Source organism: Ixodes scapularis, unplaced genomic scaffold (genome assembly GCF_016920785.2).
Source record: "Ixodes scapularis isolate PalLabHiFi unplaced genomic scaffold, ASM1692078v2 PGA_scaffold2__306_contigs__length_199485367, whole genome shotgun sequence".
In the NCBI taxonomy this organism is placed as follows: Eukaryota; Metazoa; Arthropoda; class Arachnida; order Ixodida; family Ixodidae; genus Ixodes; species Ixodes scapularis.
In genome coordinates, this window is record NW_024609857.1 from 149,153,092 (window position 1) to 149,178,025 (window position 24,934).

At 47.3% G+C, this 24,934-nt stretch overlaps 1 protein-coding gene across 1 annotated transcript in view; it reads left to right on the forward strand.

Moving 5' to 3' along the window:
* The window catches only part of LOC121836627 (sterile alpha motif domain-containing protein 3-like), a 43,540-nt gene extending 23,502 nt beyond the window's left edge, over nt 1-20,038 (forward strand). The window contains exons 6-11 of the mRNA XM_042291589.1: nt 1,645-1,648; nt 11,589-11,735; nt 13,108-13,296; nt 13,365-13,533; nt 13,628-13,704; nt 19,973-20,038. Coding sequence (XP_042147523.1) covers nt 1,645-1,648; nt 11,589-11,735; nt 13,108-13,296; nt 13,365-13,533; nt 13,628-13,704; nt 19,973-20,038 — 652 coding nt within the window. The remainder of the gene's footprint in view (nt 1-1,644; nt 1,649-11,588; nt 11,736-13,107; nt 13,297-13,364; nt 13,534-13,627; nt 13,705-19,972) is intronic.
* The last annotated feature ends 4,896 nt before the right edge of the window (nt 20,039-24,934 follow it).

Genomic DNA, 24,934 nt, shown 5'->3' on the forward strand with positions numbered 1-24,934 from the left:
GAGAAAGGTCTCGTTTTCAATGCCCTCACAAGGGAAATAAAAAGTCTCACGAAACGTATTGTTAGATGTTCCAAAGAACTAGATTTAAGCCGCATCCTTTCAGTGGTTCACTCATTATACTATGCTTAAAACGAAGCAAGATCTTGCGCTTACAGTGACATCAATTTTCTCAAGTGTATGCTGTTTTGTAGTCAGCTGGTTTCGGAAACTTATGCCGTCTGTAGATATTTCTAACAGCCGAGTTCCTTAATTAGAAGTCATCGCAAATATAAGTTACACGTTGCAGCAACCAAAGTTTATAGATAAACAATGGCAGCGACTGCGCTCTCGCATGCCCACCCATCATGTCGAACAAAAAGGTGCTAGTTTCGGTTTGAGGTTGGTACTTTTCTACAACACCTACGGCGTCAGTACCAGTCTGCACTCGGTGCATTCGGCAAGTTCGTTCGGGGCCTGTTCTCCGTGCAGCACTCCACGGGTGCAATGCATTAGAACTCTCACAGTGCAAGTCTGGATCGCGGATCGGGAGCCCGTCACTGGCCTCACCGCGGCTATTGCTTGACAACAGGCAATACGCCGCGTCCTGTCTAGTTCTCCCTTCGGTTTCGTCCTTGTTGTTTTGGCGTATTACACCATGAGGCAATACACGCAAGTCTAAGGAAAAAACACGCAAAAATAGGAAGCTTGTATGCAGTGTTCAAGGGCGAGTATTTTATGACGTGCTGCGACGATTATATCAGGTGCTTAAAGGTCAAATAGACATTCGTCAAACTTTCGAACATTGATTAAAAAAAATGGCCCGGAGGACCACCGATTTTACCGACGTCGCTTGCTTCGGTTGCTAAATAAATGGCGCGTTCAGCGACTGAACGGCACGCTCCGAGTTTCAGTTTGTCACGGAAGCCCTCGCAGCAGTTCAAAGAAAAAGCTTTCACCATGAAGTACTATGACAAGCGGTTAAAACGATGCGATGCGAATGTCCCCAGTAAAGGCCTTCTAACTTATCATTTGCTGAGCTCTGATGACTCCGAGATCACGTATGACTCCACAATAACTCTCGGTAGCCCTTGTCTCATTAAACACATCACAGTTAACGCCCAACAAAGTCGCCCTCCACCCTCAACCACACAACATTTATTTAAACAAGATTGGTATTCTAACGCATTTAATATTCTTGCACACAATATTAACTGTTATTTGGGGAAGCACGATAGAAGTTTCATTATTGAGAACAACCTACTAACGTAATAAAATTGAGTTTTCCCGTTTCTCCTATAGCATGCATTAGCTCATGTCAAGCAATGACTGCCGGTGGTGCCGCTCGACCCCAGCAATACAGGCCTATATCCGCGATCCAGCCTACTAAGAGATCAGTGGTGGCAGTGCTATTAGACATAAATCGTTTATTTGCATTGGTACACCCATACCTGCCGGATGTCGGGACGAGACGCAAAACCGTACATCCGGCCAGTATTGAAGCCGGTTTTCGGCTGAAATTGCCTCGACACTCGCCAAGAAGCAACGCGCTTCTTTGGCGACTCGTTTGCGTAATTTATTTGTTCAGTCATTTTATTGTGTCCCGGGCCACTGTGTACACCCCAAAAAAGAAATGTACTGTGGTAATTACACCTTGACGAGAAGCAGGCACGTGGCCAGGATTTTGTTTCAGGGGGAGGGGGGGGCGGCCATGACAAAGTGCTCTATGAGGGGGAGGGGGGAGAGGAGGCCTCAGCAAATGGAAGATTTCGGGGGGGCCTTATGGTTCCTCCCCGCCCTGGCTACGTGCCTGACAAGAAGGGGTATTGTAGTTTTACAACTTAAAAAGGTGTAGTGCATTATCACACGTTTTAAGGAACGTGTTTAAAAAATTATGAGTTTTTAAAGGTGTGAGGTTTACATTTTTTTTTTATAAGGTCTATTGATACACTTATTAGAGGGTTATTTGGGTTATTTATGGGACACCCCACTTACATGTATAAAGGTGTGAAAATGTTGAATGTGTATATACCTCTAACTGAAGAAAATCTCTTCATGTGATTACATTGCGTGCCGATGAAACGATCTGTCAATGACACCTCGTTCGATGAACTGATTTGACCGCCAATGAGCAACGACTGCCAGTAGAATTTCCGGGGAGTAATTCTGCCGGCTGCCGGGAGACTCGACCCTACCCTAGAATTACCCCGGCTCTTGTTTGTTTTCCAACATTCTGAATTGTCAACCAGCTTATTAGCACCTCTTCGGATATTACAGAAAAAAGCGATGGCAGCCGCAAGAACTCTGACAGCCCGGCTCACAGTCATGTGGGAGACTGACAGGTGCTCGTCAGTCGCCACCATGCCTTGAAAGCTACCGGTTCCGAAGAACCGGAGCGCGCAGAGAACTTGTGGTTCCACGGTCATGGTAGACGCGATTGTCGGCCACCTCGAAGTCCGGGCGCTGAACGAAGCTCGTCGCAGAGTCAACGCACTATGGCTTTCGATAGCCGGTACTGTGGCCGAAAGTCGTCGTCGGGGAGTTGAAAGGCGTCCCCGGTGGTCTCGGTAGCGACGCCGACGATGGCGGAAGATAAGCTCAGCCGCAGCGTACGGCACCGCCATGTTGACAAACTTCGCCTCGATCCGAAGCGAAGATCTCGAGCTCAAACCACGGCTCTCGCAAAGTTCGGAAACGTCACTTTGACGTCAGCGACAACTTCGAAACGAGGTTTTTTTTTAAACACAAACTTTGGAGGGATTTGGAGCGTCAGCCGGTCGCCGAGGGACAATCTGCAAAGCATTAATTTTAGCATGGTGTAGGGATGTAGGGACAAACGGGCGCTACGTCATCGGCGAAGCCGTTCAATCAGCGGGCTCCTCGCGCCCCTCACGCGCGACTCGATGAACTTCGCTACATTCTGCCTCTCTCAAAGAAATGAGCATTCGAATGATTGACACCTTGCTCGGCGTGACGTCAGCGTCGCGCGAGTCCAATTAGCGCGTTCCGCAAACTTTGGGCACAAAGTTGTGCTTGACGAGATTAGCGACCCTGGTTTGTGGTCTTTAGGGGGAAGCTTTAAACTTAACATTATCCTTGTTTGGTTCACTGTCTCGCCAGGCAATTTATATCATCCTTCAGGATAGTGACGATAGTCTTCCTTATTTTTTCAATGTTACCCACGCATTCAAGAAAGAGTGAGTTGAGAGGTTCCACAGACTTCTTCTCAAGAACTGATGCTGGAATGTTACCCTTTTTCAAAAATGACGCTCAGCTGTAACCCCCTGTGTCTTTTTCTCCCACTTCATAATTTGTCTTTTCCTTACCACTTTCTCTAATTTGTACAACATGATTTATTTAGACATCTTGTTCATGTGATACACACCTTGTAATTGTAGAAAACGCTGCCAGAGTCCTTGGGACAGGTGATTGCGACGTGCTTGCCATCGACAGCTCCTAGGCAGTTGGGGAACTGCCACCTCCGCCTGAACCCCTCCGCGATCTCCACCCACTCAGCCTCAGTAGGAGGCTAGAAAGAGAAGCCATTAGTGGAGCCTAACATGCCCTATGAAGTGTGACAAGTGGCCATACAAAAATGCGAAGGTTCCCACAGCCAAGATCAAAAAGAGCGATTGTTGACATATTCCAATAAAGGCTGGAGTAGAGAAACATGTTGGAAGAGGGTATGTGATAAAGAAGAAGCATGCTTCACACAATAAAGGTCACTAAATTTTAAACAGGGATAAAAGCAAGTTACAAGGACAAAATCAAGTTGCTAAACATTCTTGTTTAATGTGTTTTCGGCACTTCATTTTATCATGGAATGTAGCAACCCAATCTATCGATTCTTATCAAAGTATGCTTGCTGGAATTAAATGCTTACATTCTGGGGAAAATTAAGCACCTAGAAAGACGTCTCATCCTGTTCATGTCCATTTTGTTCCTTTCTTTCACATGCACAGAGGGCTTAAAGTCCCCCTCCAGTCTGGGGGGAGGGGGGGGGGGGGGGTCTCTCCTAGCTCGAGCACAGGTACAGGCTGTTCATGTCACTTAAGCCCAGCCCCGCCCAGCGGTTCGCTAGCTCTTTTAGACAGCCGGCCCGGCCCGACGCTAATTTTCAAGTACCCGCTGAGGCCCGCTGTATTTTCGCCCAGTATGTATAGCTCACAAGTTGCGCGGCATGGCAGCTTGCGTGCCACTGTTGCACATGTTGACTACGGTGCTTCATAGTCACTAAAGCAAGCATCTTTCTTTCTTTTTTTCTGCTATTATTCCTTGGATTAATAAATCTGTGGGCATAAACAGCTCATTAAAAAAATCCCTTCTATCGTTTTGTGAGAAAGCACACATATTGAAAATGACTAAAAAATAAAAATGGCAAGCAACAGTAAACAGAACCATGTGCCAAAGTTGCAAAGGAAGGGAAACGTCATGACAGGTTCGGACAAAAGACGGGCAAAGTTCTAAATTGCCTACTCTCGTTGTGTAAAGCAATCGAAAAAGAAAAGAAAAAAAACTACCGCCGTCTCTTGCAGTGGTTTCTGAGAAACTGTTTAGCAAAAGCACCCTTGAGACGAACCTCTTCATCCATATTGTGGATGCACGCACTTGTATGTACAGATGATGTACGCCTGCGAGGGTATGCAATGTCTAGGCGCTTGCTTATCTGTGCGTGTTAATAGAAGAGCGACTACGATAGCGGCGCCGCAGGCAACGAAAATGAACGCCGTGGCGCTGGTGCTCTGGCAGAACATTCGGTGCACAAACACACATGCTTTCAGCATTTGTACCTCCCCAACTGTAGTCCCTCCCGCAACCCCCCAAACAAACTTTGAAACACAATGCGGCTAAAAAAAAGTTAAAAAGTAACGCTTTTTTGGGGGGAGGGGGGGCTCTATTTGTTCTTTTTCGAAAACATTAAACCGACACATCTACAGCTATGTATTCTTACAATTTACCAGGACTCTGTTCCCCAAGCACAGGACTAAGACAGAGTAACGTCGGGTACAACGGGAGGGTCTCCTACCCCCTGCCGAAATTGGGGGAGGAGGTCCCGCACTCGAAGCACTGATGCAGATATGACGTACTAAGGTTTTTCTCGAGGTTATTGTCGGATCTCTCACCAAGTATCCTTTCCGACTGAGTAATTGTGGTAACAATAATGTATGAATTGCAACTTTCTCAAAGTTTTGTTCGTGTTAGCATGGTTGCGATCTGTAGTAGATTTGTTAGTTTTCTTTGTAGGTTGATAAACCCACCTGTTTGCATTTTTATAAATGACTACAAATTTTTATCAATAGAGTTACATCGCTGACTTTTTTCGCTTCAAGTATAACCATGTTTTAATTTTTTCCTGTTTACAAAGAAATGTGAAACATATCACATCAAGTTAGTAGAACATACCTTCATGAATGGTTGGTGCAGCCTCTCCCACAGGGCCCGGCACGTGACATGGACTGCCTGTCGCGCTGTTTCCAGGCCCAACCCTGTATAGCAGGGCCACGTCCTTGATCTGTTGGCCAGATGATAGGTAGCTGCAATAGAACAGAATGAAATACAGAGTGCAACCTTTGCTCACTTCATTGATGCATCTTACTTCACACGACCAGTCTACGCAAGTTTGGCTGACTGATTGTAACCTTCGTCGCTAGCTGTCGTTCGTTGGAAGGGCTATGTGATGGGAATGGGAAGTTTTCATTGCCATATTTTTCACACATTACGCGCAGGCAGACTCAAAGAAATGGCTATCACCCTAGACGGGAATATCTGACCCGCATGTAAACAATAGAGGCAGCTTCTGAAAATACGATACCTCAGGGCAATCGCAAGGCGTTCTTCCGATGGAAGCGGCTCACGGATGAAGAACTGCCGTGTCAGGTCCTCCTTCACCATGTCGTGCAGTTCATCAAAAGTCGGAGGAGTCATGCGGTAAAACCTGACAAAGAAGTCGACGTCGCCGTCTCTCATACGTTTCATCTGAAGTGAAGAAATCACAAAGTGTTATGCATGCGAATGCACATAAGTCACGTGAGAGGAGCTTACCGCAGTATGGTAAAGTCCTTCTTCTCTTCGCTTCTCGAAGATTGGGCGAACCCACCATTTACGCTCTACTCGTGCTCTTTTCTTAACTAGCAGCTGCAAGAGCACGAGCCTCTTGCGCAAAAGAAGCACGTCTAGCTCGCGCTCCATTTTGTCCGCGTCACAGAGCTTTGTTAAAAGTAATATATTAATCCGAGAGACAAAGGTAATAAATTGACACTATCGGCAATAACAGCAGCAACGCAACTTCTGATCTGTAGCGGCCAGCGTTTAGGCGCGGGAGATGGTGATGCCAATGGCGTATCGAAACGTGGATGATGCGTACGCACTAAAAAGGATGAAAATTAGTGAAATTGAGCTTCATTGCGATTGCTGTAATAAAAATGAGTGCTTACTATTACTAAAATTAAATATTACGGCATGTAGCCATCATCTACCGCGCGATTTCTATTTAATGTTTGCATTTGTTTCTTAAGCGCGTCTGGCTACGTTGGGCAGACGCTTCGGAAACGCAGACGCGAAGCGCTGCGTGGAAGCGCTGCGTGTGGTTTGACTGGGCGCACGCGTCCCGCTTAGCGCGCGCGCCAAGCCGAGACGCGCGTCTAGACGCACTGAAAAACGCGCCATGTGGGCTAGCCTTTATCGCGCTTGCTTCTCACGCTGAAAGCCAGGGTTTGATTCCAGGCCGCGGAGGCGCATTTTTGTTGACACTGTAATGTAAGGTTCTGGTGAATTCGAGAACCGTCTTGCTGATTCGAGGTTAGAATGTTCCACGCGCCGAACCTTCTACACCGAACGATCCAGAAACCCACGAGGGTACATAAGGGATTCCGCAAGGCGAGCGGAGTCAGTCTCGCCCCAGCGTTCGACTCTGCTGCCACGCCGACTTCGACGCCCGCGACGCTTTATTATTTATTATCTTTTGTACTCTTTTATTTCTGGCACAAGTTCGCCACATTAAACGTTTATTTCTTCCTGTTTATTTGTTATTTTTGGTCACCACCCATGACATTTTTGGTGGAGGTGCGGGGTACACACGTCCCTGCAGCGTACCCCTCCCAGGGCCCGCAGTGCAAGTCCGAGAGCAAGCCCCCGAAGACCCGACGAAGACACCACCAAGACTCGATTAAGGCGCCGCATTCAAGGCCTACACCCGGAATTTGGACCTTTGCCACCCAGGACCGTGCAGTCAAACAGGACGACGATGAACAACCAGTCCCCGCAGACCAACGGGCTGACGGAGCGACTCAACAAGAAAATCGCCGATATGATTTCTATGTACGTCGACGTAGAGCACAAGACGTGGGACGAGGTGCTGCCCTACGTCACGTTCGCCTACAATACGGTGGTTCAAGAGACCACTGGATTCACCCCTTTCCAGCTGGTATATGGTCGGAAGGTAACGACCATGCTGGACGCCATGCTGCCCCATGAGCCATCTGACAACGAGAGCGACGACGCCCAGGCGGTTGCTCAACGCGCCGAAGAAGTTCGCCAGCTCGCCCGACTCCTAATTCAAGACCAGCAACGCGTCGACGCCGGCCGCTACAACCTTCGTCGCAGGGACGTCCACTTCCAGCCCGGAGACAGGGTGTGGGTATGGACGCCCATCCGTCGCCGCGGCCTCAGTGAGAAATTGCTGAAACGATACTTTGGACCCTACAAAGTGCTTCGTCGACTCGGGGATATGAACTACGAGGTGATGCCCGACGGAACACGGACTTCGTCACGCCGCCCTCCACGACCGGAAGTCGTCCACGTCTTGCGACTGAAGCCGTACTACGCTCGATAGGACTGTGGACCTTATGTGTTCCAAATGACTCTTTAATTTACCGTTATTTTTATTTGCTTTGTTTTCGGATTGCATCGGGACGATGCACTTTTTAAAGGGGGGAGTAATGCCGCGCGCGCAGCTGGCCAAGCAGGCAGCGCGCGCGTGGCCTAACGGTTATCGCGCTTGCTTCCCACGCTGAAAGCCAGGATTCGATTCCTGGCCGCGGAGGCGCATTTTTGTTGACACTGTAATGTAAGGTTCTGGTGAATTCGAGAACCGTCTTGCTGATTCGAGGTTAGAATGTTCCACGCGCCGAACCTTCTACGCCGAACGATCCAGAAACCCACGAGGGTACATAAGGGATTCCGCAAGGCGAGCGGAATCAGTCTCGCCCCAGCGTTCGACTCTGCTGCCACGCCGACTTCGACGCCCGCGACGCTCTATTATTATATTTTGTACTCTTTTATTTTTGGCACAAGTTCGCCACATTAAACATTTATTTCTTCCTGTTTATTTGTTATTTTTGGTCACCACCCGTGACAATATACACAAACATGCACTGTCTCTGTGTATATCTCATTCCTGGACTTGTATATATTCTAGAGAACAGTGATTGCAAAAAGGGGTTAGAATCAAAAAGTGGCAGTCACGTCTTGCAATGTTTCACTTGGCTGTCTAAAAGTTTCAGTGGCTCTGTTAGCAGAAGGCAACAGTGTGTGTGCTTTCTCTATACACAGCCAAATCATTGGCACCCAGGTAGCAGAGTGGGGCCCATTGGGCAAAGTGGGCTGGGGCAGTCCCTACAATACCCCCTGTGTCACATGTTGGTGTGACATAAACGTCCCCAGTTTGGGCTGCCCGTGCAATACCCCCTGTAAGTCCTTGCATAGATGTTGATAAAGTGAGGACATGCCCATTTGGGCTGCCTAAACATAACTCCGTGGGTCCCTTCTCGTCTACACAAGGGCATGCCCAACTTGGGCTTCCCGTGCAATACCCCCGTCGTCACCACATCAGCTTTGTGGGGCAGAGCGACGATGTGGGCATGTTCAGCTTGGGCTGCCTATGCAATGTCTCTATGGGTCCCACCTCGACTTTCAGGGGGCAAGGCTAGGATAGAGGTGGGCTCCAGGGGGGCAACGCGTGGGCTGCCCCACCCCAACTTGGGCTGCCCGTGCAGTGTCCCCATGGGTCCCACAACTATGTGGGGGCAGAGTTAGCATGGAGATGAGCTCCAAAAGGGCAAAGCATGGGCATGTCCAACTTGGGCTGCTCATGCAATTCCCAAAATAACACTTGAGCAAATATTTTTGAAATTTAACATAGGAGATCAGTTCATTTTGACGCCAATTCACCGAGAAATGTAATTTAATGTGTGCAAAAGAAATATCTGGTTTACTACAAACTCACTACCCGGTGTGTATGTAGCGAGGACTCGCAGAAAAAGTGTGATGAAGGCTTAATTTCGGATGCGCTGCATTACCGCATATCGTAGGGAATAATGATATGATAGATCCTAGCTACATTGTCTAGAGAATGAGATGACGCAGAATAGCCTGAGGTTGAGCCCCGTGTGGGCTGTCCGCGTAGTCCCACTGTGTGATCCAGGAGGGGCCGGGCCCATGTGGCCCCTCCTGGATCACACAGGAGGGGGGGGGGGCATGCCCACCTAGGCCTCCCGTGGGTCTGCTAAATACTGCCCATGGGCCCTATGCTACACGGCGGGACAAAGCAGAACCAAAAGATCGAGTTCTGACTGGTTTTAATTGGAACCAATCGGTTTTAGTGGGTTCCAATTGGAAGCACACTGGCCAATGGGTCTCACCAATTGGAAAAAATTTTCCAGTTGGAAACTTAATGGGTTTCAAATGGTTTCCATTGGTTCCCATTACAGTGACCAATTGGTTGTCCGAAAACCTAACTGGTACCAATTGGAAATTTCAATTGGAATCTAATGAGAATTTTCGACTGGGTGACCAATCGTAGCAGATGACGTCTCAGTTCCTTGGTCCCACCGTGTAGCATAGGGCCCCTGGTGGGCTGCCCAAGTGGACCCCACGTGGGCCCCCCTTACATAGCCCACCTTCTGCTGCAGGGGTGTGGTAATTTGTGTAAAACTGGGAATTCTACAGCAGGGTGATCCTTCAGCATTTGGTCCAGCTTTCGCAGTGAGATGTGCCTCACCGCCACTTGAATTAGATAGTTGCTCAATCTCTGCGAGTGTTACTGTTCCTTCTCTACACTAGCTCTCAATCAATGAATGCGCATGTCAATGCCATTCTACTTTGCAAACAAAAGTATATACAGTTTTGCCAGGCACACCTCGAGCCATGTTTTAAGCATTCACTATTATATTAATATGGATTATTACCAAGATTTCTCCAACAGCTACGTAACAAAGGGATTGGCTCCAGCATAAATCTAAAGTAACTTACGCTCAGGTTCTCTTCGTTTGGTTTCCTTCTGCCTCTAAAGGTAGGTTTTCTGGAGGCACCTTTACTGTATTTATTCACATAATGAATGCACTTGCATAATCTAGGCACCCCCCAAAACGAGCACCAATATTTGGCCTTTTTTTCCCTCGCCTAATGAGCGCACTTCCAATTTTCGGCTCCGCGAGTCTCGAATTGCGTCCAATTTAGCTGGCTACCAAGTCAATTTTCTTTTGCCACCAAGCGGTCAGAACAAGTCAAACCAAGCCCAGCCGCTCTCCTAATGGCTGCATGCGGCCACAAGTGCGTAGTTGCGGAAGTGATGAACCGTGAAACCGAGCGGAGCGCACATTTGACGAAGCTTGGGTCGAGGAATCTCGCAGCCCCGGACATTCTTCGCCTATCAAATGCATTGATGTCAACAAACACGCTGTCGTCTCTGGTCTGCTTTCGGCCACTGAGTGAAAGTGGTTAGGCCTAAGAACGGTCGCTTTGCTTTCCGTGCTGAGTGAGTTTTAGAGTGCATTTTCTTCCACAAAAGGCACACCATAAGCACCTTAAAAAAAAGTTTGTAATTTATAGAGCATGATTACTCTGCCGCGCCCATGACCACGCAGCCATGGGCGCGCCTCCGTCAGTGGAGACGTGCCACAGTTCCTTGCCATGTCATATTGGCACCTAAAACGACATTTGTGCAAAGTGTGTAAATGTAAACATTTTACCCCTCGTAATGAACTCCAAATACGTATGGGTCAGTTTTTAGGGAAAAAAAGTGTGTTCATTCTGCGAGTAAATACGGTATTGTCTGCAACAATGTAAATTTGTGTAGGGAAAATTATTGAAGTGATGTCCAAAAGTCTATTAAGAAAATCTTCACCGTGCAATATTTTCTTAAAAAAACCACACAAAAACTTTTTTTAAACAGTCTGTCACGAGCACACATATAACAAAACATTAATTTTATATGAAAAAAAAAAACAATTTAGAGCAATAGTGATGGCATAAGACGCAATTTAATCGGTAGTCATCTCCTCCCCCTTGTTTTATTTCCTGGCATTTCGGTCACATGGAGGGGAGGTGGATGGGCTTGGCCATCACGTTAAGGGGGAGAGAGTGCATGACCATATTGTTGAGGCGGAAAGAGCGTATGACCATTCTGTGACGTCATGGACTTTGCGCACAGAATTTAAAATAAATCTAGCACCCTCAATATTGCTCTAAAATTTTTTTTTTACGTAAAATTCAGTTTCTGACACGCGTGTCTCAACCAGTCTGCTTAAAAAAATTATATTGTTTTTCTTTTCAGTAAGTCTTTAAGGCTTCAAAATCTTTTTTTAATGTGTTAAAATATGCACGATTCCTGGCAGCGTGCATTGCGTTTTAAGTGCGAGTTCGAGCGATCCAAGTTTGTAAACGACGGCGAGATCGCATCTACCCGAGAGAAGTTTGGGAGGCACGCAGCCAAGCAAGACGCTGCGAATGGGTTGGAGTCGGCGAAGAGAGTCTGCCGCCAGGTCAATTAACATTTTTTTTCCTTCTTTCTAAGTACCACAAGGTAGTTGAAGGGCCTGAGGAAGATGGGTGTGTCCCTCTCAAGATGAATTTTCAGGGAGGAACATTTCTATGGTCATTTTACCCTTCTGACTAGAGGCCAATGCGAAGAACAATATTTAACTATAGTCAGTTACAGGTTACGAAAAGTTTTCGAGGGAAAGGACTGCAGGGGAGGAGGAAGCAGATGGAATGCTGAAGAGGAGAGGAGGAAACCTCCTCTCTTCAGCATTTTGTCTGCTTCCTCCTCCCCAGCCAGAAAATTTTTCTTAAGCTGTCACTGACCATAGAAGCATGCATATGAATGTGCTTGATCCGTGTTCATATCTCCACTGGCTTTCCAGATATGAAAGACATCTTGCTCTGCTCTAGTTTTTCAAACATGACTTGCTCAATCATGCTGCTGGTGTCATGTTTGGCAGTTGAACTGCTTATTTTTGTGGGTTCAATAGAGATAATGAAACCCGGCTTTTCAGCCTATAGACCTTTTCTGTGTACTCTCGTCCCCAGGCACCTAATAGGCGTATCCGGTATGGGCGACGAAAAAATACTAAAACGTTTCAACCTGCAAATAGTAAGAAAATAAAGGGGAGGAAAAACGAGAAAGTGTGACGGTTACGCTTATATCCTAAATGCTTTCTATTGGCGTGGCAAAGGCAAAACCATGTTTTCGCCCATACTGGAAGTGACGTACGTAAATTCAAGATGGCGGCGCACTTGCAGAAAAGGTCTATATGAATAAACAATAAATTGTAAAATATTGAAACTTCGTGAAAATGTGACGCCAGCATTGATGATAAAATTCAAAGTTTGAGGACGAGACGTTTCCTGGATGAAAAAAGAAAAACTAAATTTCTCTGTACCGATGTCCACCTAAGTCTAAATTTGTGAAAACAAACTAACAACGTGGTTTGAGGTATGGAATTTATTCCAGTGAAACACATTTATGAAGGAGAGATAATATTCTTTTCTCTCTCGCTTACAAAGTTGTTGTGATTTTCTAAAAACACTTGCATTTTATCATCACCCCTAGTGTCGCATTTTTTGTTTAAACGTTCTGTGATGCAGAGTTTATTGATACAGGCCAAAAAGGTGTGTGGCATTTTCTCGATTGAACCCGGTAGTTAATTCTTTACATCTAATTCAAAATATGCTATATTTGCCATGTAGTCAACCTTATCAAGCAAAGAAGCTGCTCAAACCTGTCATTTAGTTATTCGCAGAAGCATCTCCTAAGCCTTCCTCAAGGACATACGAGAGAACAAAATGTCTAATTGGAATGTGCTTTAATTTCTTGCTCAACCAGCCTGAAAAGCTAGTATAGACTCTACGGAGGATGATTACAGCATCGAAGGCCGCATAAAGTCTATGCAAAGAGAGATGGGGAAGGAGAGCCCAGACACAGACAAGCTCTTGGATGGATTGACCCGAACGTTTGCTGCCCGTCGGCATTGGATTGTAAAGGAGCGCCCCTCCGCCCAGGAGATCCTCCAGCGCTTTCCAGCTCTCGAGAGAGCAGAAGAAGTAAGTGTTAATGTCGCATTCACTATGCCTTTCATCAGTTTCATTACAATCCACAATATGTATTTCAGATCTTCCTAGAATTCCAAAGATTCGGGGGCAAGTCACCTGTCCAAACCATCACTGTGGTGGCCCAAGAGGAAATGGACACAGCGCTGGACGTGGCTTCGAAGAAGGTGGACAAGTTCACGTACGAGATCTTGGAGAGGGCTGACACGCGTAGTGAGGAGGATCGTCAGTGTGAGAGAACTTTCATATCTATAAAAGAAAACTAAGCTTATGTCATTCCACAGCTTTCCCTAATTTGTTCTTTGCTACTTCGTTTCCATTGCAGTGGTGACCACCCTGGCCCTGCTAGTCACTCTTCCACGTGCTGTGAGGGAGAAGTCCTCTTCATTTTTCCAGAACACGGTAATTCAAACCCGTGGTGGTGCTCTCGTAACTACCTTATTTTTCTGTCCTAATGGAATCACAGAGCCGCATGGTACAACTTTAAGTTTTATCGATTTGTGTGGTGCCTGGGTTAACAGTAATCCATCAGACATACCATGCACACGTCTAGAATTTTGGATTGCACGACGCTCAAAACACGGATCCTGCATCTTACAACAATTCCAGTCATCTTCTTTTTTTTTTGCTGTAGCATTGCATTTTTGTTAAAAACAAGCCTTTCTCAACAATGAAACTGCGCACTGCATCGCATTGCATTGCGGCTGCGTCGGAACGACAGGCTATTGTCGTTGACATTGGTGGTCGCAAAATGGTCCTGCTCCCGATGGGCCCCTATCACAGGTGATGCTTTAATATAGGCAAAGAAGCAGGAAAACATCACTTGCAAGGTTGTATACCTAGTGTTTTTCTAGGTTTATTTTGCAGAAAAACACCTTTGTTGCGCATTATATAAAAATAAATGAAGTTAACTAGCTCTCGAGCAACTTAAAGCCGTTGCAGCAAAATAAACACACCGAACCTATCGACTACTTTTTGTTTCCGCTCTCTGTCGCTCTCTTTCTCGTTCTGTATCTCGGGACCACCGAGGTTGGTGCTCACGATTTATGGCCACCTCAGCTCTCATTGTTCCGCCTCTTTCACCCTATACACCTTCCAATCGCGCGTTTCATCGCTTTCCCTCGACATACGCGTCCCGCATTGCTCTCATACTTCGCGGCTTTCTTTCTTTCTCTGCACCCCGTAACACTGCTTGCGTCGATGCGTCGGGTTGTGCTGCACTTTAAGAAAGCGAAAAGGCGTCGAGTATCGGTGTATTCTCTATGATTTCCGCGTGCTCTGCCGAAGTTTACGTGCGGAGCACGAGGTGCGCTGTGCGCACATGGGGTCATCGTCAAAAAGGGAACTACCCGATGCCGATGATTCTGACGAAGATGACAGTGTCTCAGGCACTAAGCTGGGTGTGCCAGCATATGCGGAAATGTCATGTTTGATGGCATTCGGTGATTTTCATTAGCCCAAAATGGCATTGCTGACTTGCTTCTAAAGGTTGTGGCCCACGAAAGGAAACGACTGATCAACTTTCTGAAAGGAAGGTGAAATGAAAATACAATTTTATCAGTGTTTTTGCTGCACCAGCTTTTATTTTATTTACATTCTTTTAATAGTTTTTTTTCCTTTTGTCCCAGCAGGTTATTAGCTTAGAAGTAATTAGAGAAGTTACACATACTTTTCTCATGCGGGGTTATGCCCCAATGTTGTAAATATTGTTGTTTTGGATTATACGACTCCTGGATCATGCCACTCTCTTTTACGGTCCCCTGAAAGTCGTATAATTCGAATTCTACTCTACTGCTCCTATACAATTCAGCTATATGAAACAAGGACCTAGCCTACCATGTGCTCTTTCTGCTTTTCTGCTGTTAAACCTAACAAGTGCGCATTCCCTTGTGTTTTTTTATATTTACTGCTTTTGGGTGGGCTTTTGCTTGGTGCTTTATAGTGCAGTGGAACCTCTGTAGTTCTAAACTAATAACCTGCTGAGTGAAAAGGAAACAAAGCCTTTTAATAAATAAAAAGAAAAGTGTGCTACAGTAAATGCACTGACTAAATTGTGCTGTATTTACTTGAGTAATAGCCGCACTATTTATGAATAAGGCCCTTGCGTCTACTTTCCCACAGAACACATACACAGGCAATCATTGCATTGTGCATAAATAGCGTAGCGAATAACCAGATCGAGAACACGATTCTCCATAGAAATGCAGTCTTCACAGATGGTATCTTTGCACAAAGACATTAGCTCTGTCCTGTAAACAGCTGGAATCATGCTGTCGATCTAGGTGATTGGAAATCTGCGTGCTCGGCGGGAAAGCAGACCTTCAGGGTTTCTTTCATAAACAGTGCGGCTATTACTCGAGTAAATACGGTATTTTCACTTACCCTGATCTTTAGAGATATCATCAGTAATCTCTTTTCATTGGCCACAACCTCCAGAAGCAAGTCAGCAATGCCGCCTTGAGCATACGCAGACCTCCGAATGCCATCAAACATGACATTTATACATAGTATGTCGGCACACATAGCTTGGCGCCTGCGGCACTTTCGTCTTCATTCAAAGTATCGGCATTGGGTAGTTTTATTTTTAACGACTTCATTGAGTGTCGCAGCATTGTGAACGACGATGTCGTCATTGGCGCTTGACATGGTCCTCAAATCAGAATGAGTCCACATGGACACGGCACACCGTTATTTAAGAGTGCGTGAACTTTTGCGGAACACGCAAAGGTCGTAGGCAGAGAATACACCGAGACTCAACACCTTTTTCGCTTTCTGAAAGTGCGGTGTGGTGCGCTGCACGACCCAGCAAGCGCGATCGCAAGATCACACGGACCTAGTGTGCCTAGACTGTCGAGTGCTTCCAACTGCTCGATCGGGTACAAGCAGTGAGGAGCAGTCGGAAGCATCACTATTTGCTTAGATCCGCCCGCTTCTCTCCTCGCCACGCTACAATGCGATGCATGTGCACTTATGGCCAATCTGCGCAGGAGGCGTCCACCATTAAATTGCGAACTCGGTCCATGGTTTAAGTTTCTCCGTTTCTTTGATCTAGGCTCTGTACAGAGACCGACACTGACGAGGCGCAGCAGGTGCGGCACAACAGTGTGAAGAAGGAAAGAGCGGGACATGTCGCAGAAAAGTGGAGAAAGACGCAATTGGGGGAGGATAAAGAGGGCGAAAATACGAAACAATCAAAAGCAACACTGTCAGCAAAGGAAATGAAACGAAGTGGCCGAGAAGACAGCCACGGGGAGGAAGGAGGAGGATGTTTAGGCAATGCGCCGTTTTGTTTTCGGGTTTGGTCCATTTTTCCCTGCAAAGCAACCAATGAAATGCGAGAAAAAAAATGAAAAGAAGAAAGGATGGGAGCTGTTGCATAAAGCAAGAATCCGTGTTTCGTGCATCGTGCAATTCGAAATTCCAACACATCATTTCTATAGGGAGTTTGCCGGCGCTGCACCATATTGCCATAAAATGTGGGACGTCACATAACCTGGGGACGCATAGTCAAGGTTCTACTGTATTTCTTTGTATTTCTAGTCCCCATTAATGCTAGACTCATCTATGACCGTAGGGAGACCTCTAAGGCATAGTGTTCATTGAGGCTAGAAGCCACAGATCAGCTTCTTTTTATTCATGAGCAACCATACCTATGTTCCAATAAATGGCACTGAGCAAAACCCACTTGCTAACATATAGGTGGCATGCACACACATAAAACTTGCGGTCCGTACTCAAAGATGTTTAAAGCAGAATGTGCACGTCATAGTGTTGTGAGAGCAAAATACATATGTTATGCTGTTGTGTATTTCTGAAATCTACAACTTAAGTTTGATTAGGGTGAATAGTGTGCGGATAGTGAAGCTTTAGTTTAAATCGGATAGTGGCCAAAAAGCCTAATGTCAAATTGAATAGTGGATAATGAAATTTTTATTTGCGATGCACATAAACTAAACAAAAATACCACACACAATAGTATTTTTGTTTAGTTTATAATTTTTTTTGGCCTGCAAGCATGAAGACGCTTGCACACCCCAGCCTTTGCAGTGCTTTCTTTCACAGAGTCTCAGATGAGATAATCATTTTGCAGGCCAGCCCAAAAGCAGTGAAAAGCACCCCCCCCCCCCTCCCTCTGGCAACGCCTAACACGAGAGCAGCTGCTGAGCGCGCACTCTCGTGAAGCGACTGCCAATGGCTATCTGGGAGCCGTTTTTGATCAGCCAGTGGGCGAATGGGCGTTTCTTTTGTACTTTTGTGGTTACAGACGCCGCCTTTCCGCTTTATGGGATAGTTAATGCTTTCGCATTAAAACCTCCAGTAAAGGCACATACAATCGTATTAAAAGCTTGGAAGGTTTTAGCAAATGAAGCAATCAAAAAGCACACAAAGAAAATAGGTAGACAGTGTTGAAGATTATTTATGTTACCGATCGGTGTAGTCGTGACGGCAGCTGAGCCAACAAATGTACTTTTTAAATGATTACAGCTGAGCACCAAGCTGCACAAAACACTTCGAGGTACAGTTAGGGATAGCATCTCTTACACTAGAGATGGGAATTCCATCAAGTGCAGAATAGCTTCATACACTGGCGTGAGTCATGAAAATAGCAGCAGCGATCTTGTCTTCCTCAGTTAGGGCTATACTCCATTCACCCTTAAGGTCACATTGCAGCCAAAGCTACAAGCGAGGGCTAGCCTGCGCTCCTGGCTTTGAGACGTGCATTTCTAGTGCAAGTGCTATTTCTGCAGAAGAATGTTTCATACCAGCGACCTCAAACTCTTGTGCTTGTGGCATTGGCTGCAGTCTCGGCTGAACGATGAACAGTGTATTGCTACCTCGTCAGCGATTGAAGAGCATTTTGATAAAATGTGGAGCGAAGAGTACTTCCCTGTTCGTGTTTTACAATACATTAGTGATGGATGTCATCCCTAGATGATTCTAGGCCCTTTGAACACAGTGGCACTTTGTAGGGGCACATGTTTAGCAACGCTGCACCACACACAAATGAAGGTAAACAAACAAGATGGCGGAGCATTTTCCATGTTCGCCGCACCCTCAGTGCGTTTTGACAGGGTGTCGTCCAAGTGTCTGAGAACAAGTCGCCAAACATTGTTTCCTGGAGACAAGAACATGTTTCCCGACAGTTTCTGTTGCTTCAATGAGACAGGGTCGTCGGAAAGATGTTTCCTTTGTGTTGACGGGCAAACTTGTCCAACTGTTTCCTCGATGGGGCAGCGATAAGTGGGTGGATGGACGGTTACGACTGAACCGTTTGATTTGGGCGACGTCTTGCGCCACCTAATAGCAGCATATCACTGGACGCTGAGGGTAGGCTAACGGACAAGCCGGGCTCAATTACTGTTGTTATACATAATTTAGGCATTAAATTCCACATCATGAACATACAAACCGGAAATAGGATTTTAGTGCTCATAGCCCGTGGCAGGTGATGCAAGAAACAAATGAAAAATGGTGATGTATGGGGATTTTGGGTTTCTGTCAAGCGTTAAAGAAGTGTGAGCATCACCGTTTTCATTCCAGGACAATAAGAAAAAAAAAACAGACTTCTGTAGAAATAGATTTTAATGCAGGTTTGATTTAGTTCCAGCAGAGACCTGCGAGGACTAGGTGGCACTATGGAAAGCATTTTTGTATAAGCCCAGATGCTGTCCAGCATTACTGATATTCTGTGTCAAATTATATGAAAACTTGAATGTTAGGAATGCAAAAGTCAGATTAAATTATTGTGTAAATCACTATTTGATTTGAATTTGAAACATTCACACACACCTAATAAATACACAACAGGAATGGCACAATCCTTCCTCATTTTTAGAACGTCCTAATCTTACTTGTTTAGCAGGTGTGTCATTCCACACCAAACCACACAAGAAATTTTCTCAACCTTTTCTCATCCTTACGGAGGAATACAGAGTGGTGGTCACTTGGCCTGTGAGCATTATATACAGGGTGTTTTTTGTGTTTTTTTAGCTGCACTGAATTTCCACCTTTAAAAAGGAACTTACATAGGGGTTCTTTTAGTCTCTGAGTTAAGTTGGGGACACTTAAATCTCCAACTTAACCCAACTCATAAGTCATGAGTTGGTTGACTAATTACTTAAAAGGCTTCAACTAATTTTAAATTAAAGCTCTAACCGCAATGTGAATTTTTTATTGAAAAATTTGCCTTGGGTGCTACAGTGAGAGAAACAAAATTTTTGTACAGAGTGCAAAGTCGAACCTGACTTTCCACAGAAGCATCTGTGACATCGACCCCCCCGCTCTGTGCCGCGGCTCTGTTACCCACGTGTGTGCTGTGGGCAACATGAGCAATGCGAGGCAAGCGCAGAGCGGAGGGATCAGTCACAGATGCTCCTTGGCGGCGAGGACAAATGTTTCAATAAACCTTTTACATCACGGCTACACTATAATGAGGTTTAGCATCAAACCTCTAGTTGCATTATCCGCGGAAAAGCTTCAATTAAAATGTTAGTGAAAGCATTTTAGTTCATTAGCCACCTAATTAACCAATATCCAATAACCCTGGGAGCTAAAAGAGCCCTAACATAAGTTCCCTTTTATTTGAAAATTTGGTGCAGCTAAAACAAAACACTCTGTATTTTGCCCGAAGATTCATTTGTTTTGCAGTGGGCAATTTTTAAACTTTTAGGAAAATCTTTACTATTGGGCATTGCAACATTGCTGCAACAATGTCAATATGCAAGAAAAAAACTAATTATGATGGCAGTAAAGTACTTCCAGCATATTGCCTGTCAAGTGCTTTAATTATGATATTTATGTACGGTAGTCTATTTTTTAATATGTTTAGGCTTAACAAAGTTAACACACATTGCACCATATTTTTTTATATAGTTCACTAAAATTCAAAAATGGGTCTCAACATTGTTTTTATAGAAAATAACATATATGTAAAAGAGTGAGAAAATATTACACCTAATATGTGAATATTAATGTCTATAGGGGGTATTCACTGAGCCTGGAGGTTTGACTTTGCCAAGGAGCGCCACCGTCAATCCGCCATTTTCGAGGTCGCGGTTTGACTGGCTTGGGTACGCGGTCGACCGTTGGTAGTGTGTGCTAATTTTATATAATTGAACAAGCTTCGTTGAACAAAAGAGAAAAAAAAATTTTATCTCGAGGCGCGGGCCGTTTTAGTTTCCTTGTTGCCGCCGAGTACCGTGTGTAAAGGCTGAACCGCATGCAAGCAATTTAGCGAGCGACGGCGACAGCAACGAGACAAGCGACGACGACCCGCTTCGCTGTCGCTCGGTCACTCGCGAGACGAGGCAAGCCGCATGAAAACGACGGGAGCAAGCGACCAAGGCGATTAGCGACGTTTTCTAGAAATCCAAAAACCGAGCGACGCGACGACTGACAGTGAGAAATCTCTGTCGCTCGTCGCCCACTCCAGTCGCTGTCGCTTGCTAAATCGCTTACATGCGGTTCACCCTTCACTGTCGCTCGTCGCGTAGCTCGGTTTCGGGATTTCTAGACAACTTAGGGCTCATCGCCTTGGTCGTGTGCTCCCGTCACTTTCATGCGGTTTGCCTTGTCGTGCGAGTGACCGAGCGGCAGCAAAGCGGGTCCCCGTCGCTTGTCTCGCCGCTCGCCAAACTGCTTACATGCGGTTTTTAAATCGCCTGGGATAATGCAAAATGCGCTGCATTTTTCATAAGCTGAGCACTCTATGAGCCACACTCTATGTTTCTGCACAGGGACGAACACCGAAGGCACGACGTATGTAAGACACAGGGGCGATGGAGCAACACGGTTACACGGCCGTAGTGCAGAAAATCCGCTAGAGAAAAACAATAAAGAAACTAGCGAAACAAAGTGCAATCACACCGTGGTACAAAAGCACCAGTGTAGAAAAATCAGTTCTTGCAAGAGCTACCGCCGTGGGTACGGCGGTAGCTCTCCACTGTTCAAAATGGGTGGCAAATTTCCTACCCTTGTGCGGGACAAAAATTCCTCCCTTTGCGCAAATGGGTAGCAAATTTCCTCCCCTTCTGGGAGACAAAGTATTCTCCATTTGTCAAAATGGGTGACAAATTTCCCACCTTTGCGGGGGACAAAATTTCTTCCCTCTGAAAAAATGGGTAGCAAAGTTCCTACCTTTGCGGGGGACAAAATTTCCTCCCTCTCCAAAAATGGGTGGCAAATTTCCTACCTTTGCGGGGGACAAAATTTCCTCCCTCTGCAAAAATGGGTGGCGAATTTCCTACCTTTGCGGGGGACAAAATTTCCTCCCTTTGCAAAAATGGGTGGCAAATTTTCTACCTTTGCGGGGGACAAACTTTCCTCCCTCTGCAAAAACGGGTAGCAAATTTCGTCCCCTTCTGGGGGACAAAGTTTTCCTCCATTTGCAAAAAGAAGTGGCAAATTTCCTCTTACCTGAGGGGAGCGAATTTCCTCCTTTTCTCTGGGAGCAAACTTTCCTCCGTTTGTAGAGCAATATATTATATATCCCGTTTCGTCCTTTTAGGGAGGAAGCACTACTCCTTTTTTTTTTTAGAGTGTACGCGGCATTCTCCCACCTTTGCTATACCCGTATTTGGCGAGAAGAGCCGGCGTTGTCTGTCGAACACCGCGCGAACGATGTGCGCGTCTCTTCCGATGTGAGCTGTTTGATTATCAGGAAGTTGCGCCTCTTGACACTCCCTCACTTTTCGTGGGGTGCATTTTAAGTCCCCAGAGTCATCGATTTCCTGAAACGCCGCTCCGAACCCTTAAAGACGGCCCTCGCGGCCGTTTTCCCACGCCTCGGGCAAGGTTGTTGTTGTTCGCGGAACTTCGACCGCTCTGCATACCCGTCGTCTGTTTCAGTGTCATCCGTCTGTGGCCAAGAACTCGTCTTGGCGCAGTACTTAATCTCTGTTTCGGTACTGTTCCCCTTTGTTTCTACGCTTCCCTCGGGCTCCCGTGCAGGGCTGCTAACCGCCGACGGCGCCGCCTCCCCCGCCGCTACACTTGCCACCGCTCCGACCGGCGCCTCCGCGATTGTTGCTCCGTGGAGCGTCTCCCATGCCTCCCCGGAAAGTAGGCAATATGTGCGAGACGTGAGTCGGTCGGTCAGTGCGCAGAGAATCGGCGCCGTCTTGCGAACTTCAGCAAAAGAAGAACCCCTGTCGAGGAAAGCCAAAGGCAGCAACACCAGGCTCGCCTCCACAGATTCGCCGAAAGCGGATTCAAGGGAAATCTTGCCGCAAGGCGTCCTGAGCTCATCGGGTACAATGGCCTCCCTCACTACGGTTATGTCCGCTCCAGTGCCGAGAACGGCGCCGATCTCGCGCTCACCACAAGATATTCCGGTCGTTATGAGCCCACTGGGTGGCGGCGAGCGCAGCTCCGTGGTGACCCGAGCGGTGAGCTTTTCGGTTTTAGATGGTTCTTTGAGGCTCCTGTTTTCCCGGCGACTCGTAGCGTGTGGACAGTCAGCTCTTAGGTTGTCCAAGGCGCCGCACCCGTAGCATTCTTTCCGCTGGCCCGTAGCCAGTCTGGCGGCCGGATTTCTCGTGAATTTCGTCGTATTCGCGGCTCCCCCGCCTTTTGTTTTGTCTAAGGCCCCCGAGCTCTCTGCGTCAACAAGCCTTGACGCAGCGCCTCTACCCTCGGCCTGCTCGTAGAGCCTCATCAGCCGGCTCAGCTCCGGCGCCCTGTGCCAGCTAGGGTCCTCTTTCAGGGTGACGTAACTAAGCGCCTCCGGCGACATCCTTGCCTTCAACTGGTCAGCTACGAGAAGGTCAATTAAGTCGTCCTTAGTCTGAATTCCCCTCGCTTCCAAATAAAAGTGGAGGTAGCTGCGCAGCCGCGTGGCGAATGGCATCCATGCTTCTTCCCTCCTTTTATTGGCGTTTAGGAATCGTTTTTGGTACTCACCGGGCGCGAGCTGCAACTCTTCGAGTACGGTCTCCTTAACTCGAACGTAGTCGTTGAGCTCCGCCGCGGTGAGTCGCGTGGCCAAATACCGAACTTTTTCAACCACGTCGGGGAATATCAACTGGCCCCATATGGCCCTCGGTACGCGATAGGTCACGAAGATGGTCTCTACCGCCTCGAACCACACGGGCACCTCGGCCTCGGATGGGAATTTCTGAATGACGCCCGACAATGCTTTGGAGAAATGTCGCAGGTCATCCTGCTCCCCACGTTCGCCTGTCTCCGCCGGTCTGCCCCCCTCGGCTCGGCGGTTGGCCGATCGAACGCGCTCGAGCTCCATCTCAAGCTCGAGAATTTTTATTCGCTGTCTCGCCTCCTCAAAGTTGAATTCCTTTTGGCGCTCGCTCACCAATGTCGTGGTGCTCTCGCCTTCCTCCGACGTCCCTTCGCCGTCCATCGTCCCTCCGGTGCGTTTGTCCGGATTGGAATGCCCGAACCTCGTAATCATGCGCCCTGCCCCGCGGCCTACTGTGACACGACCACTCCCCTTCCAGAAAGGGAAACAAGACTGAGCTTACTACTTTGCAGGTCCGCGTGGGGTCCGTTCCAATGTAGCTTGCTTGGTGGTCGTCCGTGCCGCCGGCTCGATGACTCCGTCGTGAACAAACTGAGCCCCTCAGGATCAGAGGTTCACCCGACGAACGACTTGCCCTGGGACAAGCACAGGACTCTGCTGGCCCTTGCCACCGGCTCCTCTGGCTCGGCTCCCAGGATCTCACTCACTTGGACGCACACTGCTTCGGTTCGCAAAGGAAACGCTTGACTCTCGTTCCCGGGACGTAGCTTCCCTCTGGACAGGTTCAGGACTCCGCTGGTCCTAACCGCCGGCTGTGCTGGCGCGGGTTCCCGGGGTCACATGATGGTTTGCCGTGGGCTCCGTTTTCTCGCCTGCACTTGAGTCTCCTTCGTGATCTTCAGTCGCCTCCGCAGTTTTCAAGACCATCCATGTCGACTGCGCCAGTAAATGTTGGTTCGTTCGTTGTTGGTACTTTGGGCCTGCCAAGTTTGGCAGGCCGATGGTCGTTGAAGTTCTCAGGAGGCGATGGAGACTTTGCGAGTTCTTTGGCGAACCAATTTATTTTACAAACTATGTACATCTGTACAAAGTAGGGGAAGTTGGCATACTCGGATCGAACACGTCTTACAGATGTCCAAATCAGTCCAAAATCGACCTCCTTTTCTTTCAAACGTATTTTATTTTAATCCACACACCTGGCTTGGGGGCCTCACTTGGTGTGGAGGGTGGGAAAAAGGGAGAGTGAGGTGGGGTGACGATGATTAAACGAGGGTGAGGGAAAGGCGAGAGTGGGGTGGGGGGACGACGGTTAAATGAGCCTCTCAATCCCGGAGGACCGGAGGAATGCGATGAGGGATGAATACAGTTTTTATGCGTCACTGAACACTGCGGTGTTTGGTCTTGTCCATTCACTGTACGTAGTTGGCCGGAGTTCGGGTGGCAATGTCGCAAACACTTGCGCACGTTCTCGCGAGGCCCCGAGGCAGTCCCATATTAAGGTTGAACACGTCGCTGGGACCCCGCAGTGCTGGCAGTTTGGGTCCGGGCCGGGATCCGAGGGGTTGGTGGGCTTGTAGGAGCGGGCTCGCAAAACCGGTGTCATTAGGGTCATGGTTTGCAGCCGTCTGAGTGCCACCCGCTCCCTCCTGGAAAAAC